Source organism: Macaca nemestrina, chromosome X (assembly GCF_043159975.1).
Source record: "Macaca nemestrina isolate mMacNem1 chromosome X, mMacNem.hap1, whole genome shotgun sequence".
Taxonomy (NCBI): Eukaryota; Metazoa; Chordata; class Mammalia; order Primates; family Cercopithecidae; genus Macaca; species Macaca nemestrina.
The window spans coordinates 1226981-1235677 of NC_092145.1; the positions used below are offsets into that span (position 1 = coordinate 1226981).

Here is an 8697-nt window from a genome sequence, read left to right on the forward strand (position 1 = left end):
TTACATTAAAAGTATTTCTTAGTTAAAATAAATCCCATAAAAAGAAATGAAAAGACAAGAAGCTAGACTGTGATGAGCTATCTGTAACATACAGGATAGCAAATGATTACTCTCCAGGGCATAGGAAAAAGTACTCAGGGTAAGTAAGGAAAATAGACAAATAATTCAATACAAAAATTAACCAGAAACAAGGCAAAAAAAAAAAAAAAACCCAAAAAACAAAACAAACCCAAACAGGCAATTCACAGAGGAGAAATAAATGACCTTTCAACATCTGAACAGGTACTCATACTAATTAATAATCAGGGGAATGGAAAATCAAACCACAGTAAGATACCATTTTACCTGTCTTAGGTAGGAAAAATGTTAAAACGTCTGACAATACCAAATGTTGACCAGGATGGTACACGTGTAGATTGGTTCACTCTGGAAAATAGTTTGGTGATGTTTAGTAAAGTTGAAGATGCTCATATTCTATAACCCAGTGATTCTATTCCCAAGTAAATGCCCTGGAATTTTTCCCACAGGTGCATGAATGTCCATGGCAGCATTGCTTGTAATAGCCCCCAAACTGGGAGCAACTCAAATATCCTTTGATGGCAGAATGGTTAAATAAGTCATACAATGGAATATCTGACCCAGTGCAAATGAGTGAAATAGGGCTAATGCATCGACACAAGTGAATGTGGAGTACCTAATATTGAACACAAAACTGAAGCCACCCAAAATGTATACAATATGATTCTGTTGATATGACATTCAAAAACAGGTGAAAGGAAATAGTCTGTTATTTAAGGATACTTGTATACTCATAAAACTATATTTAAAAGTAAAAGGAGTGGTAAGCACAAAATTCAAGATAGTGCTTTACCTCTTGGGAGGAGAAGGAAAGATGGTAGAGGGGAAACAGCTTCAAAGATATAGATCGGTAGCATTTCACTTCTGAAGCTGGGCCCTGAGTTTCATCTGTGTTATAACTGTATTGTGCAAATTATATTTAAATGCATTTGGGATGCCTTCACGAGAACTTAATATGTATAGTTGATCTCGTCAGGGTTTAATCTCTAAAGTATCACAGGCCTGTCAGATTCGTGAAGCAAATTCCTTTTTGAGTGAATTTTGGCATACTGTTCCCATAGTGAATAATGGTATAGTTTCACTGTGAAGGCCAGACTGGCTATATTCTGTTTGAAATTACAGTTCTCACTCAGATATGCAGGCTGATTGACTCAGGTCTCATCAGACTATTCTGTTACGATATGACGGCATCTGCTTGGGTGAAACCACAACTTGCCCTCCTTCCCTTGAGCAACCCAGATAGACATCATTAACCTGACTCCTGCAATGTTGGTTCCTAGGAGGAGCACCGAACAACCAGTTCCCTGAGCAGTGGTGTTCTTACGTGGACAAAGAAATTCAGCCTAGATTATTTGGCCCTGGACTTCAATTCAGCATCACCAGCCCCCATGCAGCAGGTAGGAAGGGCTTTGCGTCTGAGAATCCCCAGGTGATTCCATTTCTGCTTAGACTTTTCTGATGATCAAATCATGCATATTCTCCTTAGAAAGTGTGAAAAATGCAGACAAGTATAATGAGGAATATTTAAATCAGCCCTAATCCCATCTCCCAGACAGAATGAAATCTTGGTGTATTTCCTTCTAGGGTGTGTTCTTTGTGTGTATATGTATAAATAGATGTGATATTCACACTTCAAAATTTGGACCATAAAGTTTATAGAAAAATGTCTCAGGCAGAAATGAGGGTGAGGTAGAGGACCCTCCAGGTGTAGGAACATCCTGTTTAGGGAACAAGTAACAGCCTAGTTTGGTTAGACTTGAGGGAGCAGTGGAAAGAACTGTAAGTTGGAAGTGGAACCCCTTAGTAAGGGGCCTTGAATGCCAAGTTGGGCAGCTACCCCTTTGGGTAGAATTCTCATCTGAAAAATGGAAATCAGAAATGACAACACTTATGTCAAGGACTGTTGTGAGGATTAATTGAGTTAATACATGTAAGTCATCATAGCTGTGAACTAGTATCACCCACTGTACAGCGTAAGGAATGAGTGCATGGGAAACAATGGAGGACTTTCCTACTCTTTCGCTGAGGTAACTCCTACTTCTTTTCTACTTTTAATATCATTCCAGAAACCTGATATGAGACTGGAGAAAAGCTGTTAAGAAGGGTAGGAGCAATAAGTATAAAAGGAGCATTACTCAGTTTTGGTAGACTATGCACTCAAAGCAAACAACCCCCAAATCTCATCTACTTTCAACACAAAGGCTCTTTTATTGCAGGCCAGAGCCTTTGTGTTCCAGTCCAGGGCCCAGGCAAGAGAAGCAGCCCCCATCTGAAGTGTGCTGGCCTCCTGGCAGAGGAAAAAGAGAGATTGCAGAATCACAGAATACCTCTTTTCTCCTTAGGATTGGAACATGTCACTTCCTTTTTGTTATTGTTGTTTTATTTTCATGAGACAAGATCTCACTCTGTCACTCAGGCTGGAGTGCAGTGGCATGGTCATAGCTCACTGCAGCCTCGATCTCCTGGGCTCAAGGTATCCTCCCATCTCAGCCTCCCAAGTAGCTGGGACTACAGTTGCACACCATCACCCACAGCTGTTTTTTATCTTTTTAATAAAAAATGATCTTGATCTCCTGGGCTCAAGTGATCCTCCTGCCTTGGCCTGTGTATTAGTCCATTCTCATGCTGCTATGAAGAAATACCCAATTATAAAGATTCCTTTATAAATTACCCAGTCTCAGGTATTTCTTACCCAAAGTGCTGGGATTACAGGCACATGCCACCATGCCAGGCTATGTCACTTCCACTTACATTATATTGGTCAAAGCAAGTCAAGTGGCTAGAGCAAAGTTGAGGGAAGCAATGTGTTTTTGTGCACACGCACGTGCATATACAAAGTATAAAGCTTCCACACAAAGAAAAGGGCAACAAATATTTAACAATGTAATTTAATACAAAAGGGTAAACATTTTCCTGACATTTTAAGTTAGATGTAATGAAAACCTTTTTGTTCTTCTTCTTCAGAAACTTCTCCTTTCAGAAGAACAAAGAGTAGACTATGTCCAAGTGGATGAGCAGAAGACACAGGCTCTCCAGAGCACAAAACAGGAGTGGACGGATGAGAGGCAATCCAAAGTATGAGAAACAGGGAAACTTGGGGCTCAGTTTGAGTTTTTTCTATTTTTTTCTTTTCAACTAAAAACACACTGATGGTCAACACAGGTCAAAACCAAGAGAGACTGTGTAGTTTTCAAGGTCTTGGCCAGAACCTTTAGGAAAGAAGACCTCTTTATACATTGAAGGAACAAAAGAAGGAAGCAGTTGCCTTCCTGAGGGGGCTCTGAGAGAATCTAGCCTCCCCCCGTCTTATCGGAGCAAAGATTGGAGTGAGTGTTGCGACCAACAGGATTTTATCGTTTGACTCCAATACCTGAAATTCTGACCTGTCTCCTGTGCTTCAATGAGAATGATAAATTATCCTAGCAAAGGGGCCTCTGGAGACCATCTTGTTCCAGCCTCTGAAGACAGTTGAGGAGATCAAGCCCAGTGATGGTGGCAAAATCTTACTCCAAGGACTTCAGCAGACTAGTCATGTCAATCCCCCAAACAAAGACAAGTGACAGGGGCAATGGATCTCAGGCTCTGAGATAAGTATATCAGATGACACTGGTGGCTCTAAGGACATTGCAATTAAGCAGCTACCTGTAGCCAGGTATTCTGCTGCTCTTGGCCTTTTCCCATGTACCGTCTCATGTCTTCTCCGAAAGACCTTGGAAGATAGGCGTGGAAGAGACCATTGATGCCACTTTGAAGAAAAGAACACTGAGAACTAGAGGAGGGAATGCTTTGCCCAAGATTATCACAAAGCCAAGACCCAGAGTCCGGCTTAGAATACAGTTGTCCAGGCTGCCAATTGCAAACTCATTCCTCTACCTCATACTTCCTCTGAGGATTTTGACAAAATGGATTAATTGGGTGAGCCTTGGAGACATGTGGGAAGCACCTGCAGACACAAAATGAGTAGGGATCTGAACAGTTTTGATACTTGAAAGGTGTGCATGTCAAGTGAGGGTTTCTTTGTGCGATGTTCAACTGGAACTCTATCATCAGTAGTTACAATTAGAAATACCTACTGATGGTCAGTCTGAAGGCCATTCTCATGGTCCCCTATGCAGTGTGTTTCCCTGTGAGCTGGCTAATGCTAGCAGAGGAATTTTTACCACCTTGGGGAAGGCGTAGGTTGTCCCTGGCTATCCTATGATGGGCCCAAGCTTTTGAGTGATAGAGAAAAATGACCAGGAAAAACCTATGAATTCCATTCTTAGGTTTCCCAGCCAATTGCTCCCCTCTGCTTGAGAAGTAACTAGGTACTGAGAGTACAAACACTCCCACTTTATAATGAGGGTGTCATGTCACCCCTTCCTTTACAGGTCCTGGGGTCCAGGACACCCAGAATGAAGGTGTTAGTTGGGCATGAAGTGTTATTTAATGTCTGTTCTTGATCCTTCTGAGCACCTACAGCTGGAAACTAAGCAGATACTGGTCCTGCATTCTGACTGAGATTTTGTCTTCTTTATGAGGATAGATCAAATTGGCAGTCAGGCCCATGATAGTCAGTGCAGTTGGGGCAGTTGTAGACTTTGCTACAGGATTTCAGGGTTTCCAATCACCCCACAGGTAAGTAAATGCCAAAGTCTTCTTTTTTCAGACCATACAAGAAGTCATTTTGATTTTCAAAGAAGCCATATTGATTTTCAAAGAAGCAGGTTCTGGTGACATTATTTTCTTCCTTGGACAAAGTGGGGGAAAATAGATTCTAAGTATTTTAACTGAGTTCAGAGTCCTTAGTGAGTCTGGACAGAGCAAGGAGAGGTCTCCCCACTCCCTAAGCCCCACAGCCAGCTCTGCATCACCACACACAGCCAAAGCCGGTGAGGAGCTGCCTTCTTCCCCATGTGACTTGCAAAGAGACTCAGGCAAGAAACCAGGGCTTCAAACTGCCAGTTCCCATGTGTGGAGCACTTGTGTTAGGATCACTGATTATCTGACAAAGGCTGATGCAGAAAAAAATTGTAGGCCCAAGTGTCAAGAACCACACCAGATTGGAGATAGAAAAGAATAGCTGAAATTATGTCAGTAGTGAAATGTCACTCAATTGACCCCCCCAAAAAGAAAAGAAATCTGTTTCTACAAAACATTCCAGAAACATATTTATAGCATGAAGAAATACACACATGGGTAGTGTGACCTGTTTGGATGTGATTACTGAAAAATGGAATGCTCTGAATAGGCACTCTCTGCATTAAAGGTATGGAAGGTGATAGGGGTCAGAATTTTAAAATTTTAATTTTGAAAATGGTGACTCACCCCTCATTTCCAGAGTGTATGCAATTGTGTCCTGCTTTGATAACTGTTAGAGGATGGCTATGCAAAAGCATAATGATTCAAGGAAACAAAGTACAGGTAGTTTTTGAGCTGACACCAGCAAAGGTACCATAAGTCAAAATATTGGTTTTGGTGGAGATGATCGATGTGTGTGTGTGAGAGAGAGCTATGTTTCTGACCAAGGGCCTGATGTTTGTTACAGAAATGATCCCAGAGACCTACAAGATGTGGGAATCAGCATAACAGGGCAATGCAGCAATTAACCCCACTTTGTTTTCTGTAGTTCCTTTTTGTTTCATTTTCTTCTGTCTCATCGCGTTAGAAAATTCCTCCCAGTCAGGAGTTGTCCAGTGCAGGACAGGGGACCCAAGGGTCTCAAGCTTGCAAGTCCAGAAGGTGACAAACCCAGGAGCACTGGGAGTTAAGCTTTCCTTGGGGAAGGAAGAGCCTTGAGGTCCAGCACACAGCCTGGCTCTAAAGGCACGAAGCGACCTGCCCACCGCACAGTCCACTTCACAGGATCAGCTGAATCATGACCTTTAAAAGTTCCAAGTTGACACTGAAGGCTGTCCTCAGACCTGGCTTTTTCCTCAGTCCCTGTTCATACCATCTCTGCACCCCCAATCACACTGAGTTTTCAAATTCATTTTGTTTTTACTGTTTCATTTCTGGTGTTAATAAAAGTCTTATAAGGAGGAATCGTGACTTAAGTTCTTTTTTATTTAAGTGATGACATCCAATATAAATAAGGATCATGTTTTAAAAGTTGAATATTTGAAAATGGACTTCATAACCACTTTTACATTGAAGTACAACAAACTTAACCTGACTCACGTGCGTGTTATGTCACTGCAAACAGTTGAGCAGGTGTCTGTAATCAGTACTGCTTCGGCTCAGCCAAACCATATCTTGTCATTTTCTTTATTTCTTCGTTGGAAACTAGCTTTTATAATTGATACTAAAATCAGCTGCTCTCCCTGACACCATGTATAACATGACCTTCATGATTACTTGCATGAGAAGGCAACTGCCCTAGGCCTGCCTGTCCTCAGCAGGCGTCTCTTTTGCCACCACCTCCCTTTTCTCCATAGCCGAGTCTCCCAGATGCCCTGGGTGCTAGGTCGGTGGCATCTCGAGGCCATGAAGCAAGGAAGGGACAAACAAAGTAGGGAGGGGACGGGCTCAGATTTGGGGGAAACAGACCAAAGGCATAGAGAGAACAGGCCTGCGGGATCCTGGGGCAGAAAGGACAAAAAGCCACATTAAATGCCTCACCCCTGGTGAAGTACGAGGCCAATCATGAACACTTTTTTCCTACACACACACTCTAGACCAAGTCTCCGACCCACAAAAACAGCAGGTTGGCCCATAAGGCCAACTGAGAGACTCAGACCCTCACATACATGGACACTGGAGAGCCGCAGGGACTGGATGGCTGTGCAGGGTGATCAGGTGGACAAAATGATCCAGATGGATAAAATGAATCTTGACCCCACTCTGCCGCCACACTTAAACACAGATTCCAAGCAGACCTCAGTGGGAAAGGCGGAACAATAAACTCTACGTGTTCCCTCTGCTTTAGGGGAGCCATTTTGCTTGTAAGCACTGTTTGCTTGTAAAGCACTGTCTTTGTTTCATGGTCAAAAACTTCTATTTTACTTAGTTTTGTTTTGTTTTGTTTTGTTTTGGCTTCCTCTTTCTTTATTGGGCACTTTGTAGATGTCACGCAGGTCTAAAAGTCACACTGTTAAATAATTATTTAAAAACTGACCAGGACGAAGGTCCTGGTCCAGAGCTCCAAACCAGAAGCAAAAAGGAATCGGGGCGGTGGGCTGGGGGTACTCCTCCAACATCACCAAAACCCAGAAAACGAGGATCCTAAGCTCCTCCGCGGGCCAAATCCAGGGCTTGGGCCCTTGGGCTAACCTGCAGGTGCCTCTGACTGCATCACACTCAGAGTAAGGTAACCAGCAAGGGGCTGGAGGGAATGGCCAGCCGAGTCCAGACATGGACAGATGTAACTGGAAGGAGGACAGGAAACAGTTACTGTCCGTCTGTAGATAAGAGAGTGCAGCTAAGGCAGGTTGAGGGGCAGGGGAGAGGCTGGGGGAGCAGTATTGCAGCAATGCAGGAGTGTAGCCCCAGGGTCCTGTCCTGAGCAGCTGGTCAGGGTAGCAGCTGTTAGTCCCCAGATGGAGCTCCTGACCCAAGAGGCAAGAGATCTAAGTCCAGCTGTTCTTTTAAATGCTGATGGTAATGCCCTATCTTGACATGACAGTGTTTTCGGATCATGCCATCTGTGGGTAGTAACTCTCCAGTTAGCAGCTTCAGAAGAGTTGACTTCCCTGCTCCATTGGGCCCTACCAGAGCCACTCGTGTGTCACGGTCAATTCCGAATTCTAGATTATTGTAGATGCAAGGCCTACTTTTGTATACTTGAAGCTCACATTTTGCACCATAATGACGGGTGGAGGGATCTTGCCATATGGTGGGAAATAAAATGACAGTGTCTTATCGCTCATGACCCTCTCTGTCAGTGCTGATGCCATCATTTTCTGTAGCGTCTTCTCCTTGTTCTGGGCCTGCTGGGCCAGCTTGGCACTGCCGTGACAAACCTCACAATGTAGTTCTTCATGTGTGCAATCTGATCTTGCTCCCAGTGAAACCTCTTCATCTGGTTCTCCTCCAGCTCTAGCCGCGTCTTCACATACTGATCATAATTACCCGTATAATACTTCAGTTTCTTGTTGTGCATATGAATGATGTTGGTACAGACACCACTCAGAAATCCTGGGAATGGGAGACGAGGACCAAGATGCGCTTAAAAGTTTTTAGTTCTTCCTCCAACCACATGCAAGCATCTAGGTCCAGGTGGTTGGTGGGCTCATCCAGGAGCAGCATGAAGGGCCAAATAAAGAGGGCTCTGGCAAGGGCAAGCCTCATCCTCCAGCTGCCACTGAAGTATTTTAGCTTCTTGCACTGCGTGGCAGGTGTGAAACCTAGTCCATGTAAGATCCACGAGGCCCTCATCTCCATTGACAATTCCATTCAGTTCAATAAATATTTAATGATCACCTGCTACATAAGAGGTATTCTTATTGGTGCTGGGTATATAAGAATGAGTGAAACAAATATGTCTTTCCTTAAGCTTCTATTCTGGCAGGATGTGGTGGGCAGTGTTGGTGCCCTGCCCAAGTCCTCTGGCACCCCTTTCTCTGATTCCATGTGCTCTTCCTTCTGAAGCCTACACCCCTGGAGCTCCTTCTCAGAGGATAGCCCCTCAGCTCCTGGAGC

General features: G+C 43.7%; 1 protein-coding gene and 1 pseudogene across 4 annotated transcripts in view; one reads left to right on the forward strand and one right to left on the reverse strand.

Moving 5' to 3' along the window:
• Nucleotides 1–6160, forward strand: part of LOC105468360 (GRB2 associated binding protein 3) — a 71789-nt gene extending 65629 nt beyond the window's left edge. For all 4 annotated transcript variants that reach the window (XM_011718468.2, XM_011718467.2, XM_011718465.2 and 1 more), the window contains 2 exons: nucleotides 1359–1475; nucleotides 3043–6160. In XM_011718468.2, coding sequence (XP_011716770.1) covers nucleotides 1359–1475; nucleotides 3043–3092 — 167 coding nt within the window. In that variant the 3' untranslated portion in view covers nucleotides 3093–6160. The remainder of the gene's footprint in view (nucleotides 1–1358; nucleotides 1476–3042) is intronic.
• A 1424-nt stretch (nucleotides 6161–7584) lies between these two features.
• On the reverse strand, nucleotides 7585–8433 carry LOC139360878 (ATP-binding cassette sub-family F member 2 pseudogene; annotated as a pseudogene).
• Nucleotides 8434–8697: the final 264 nt, after the last annotated feature.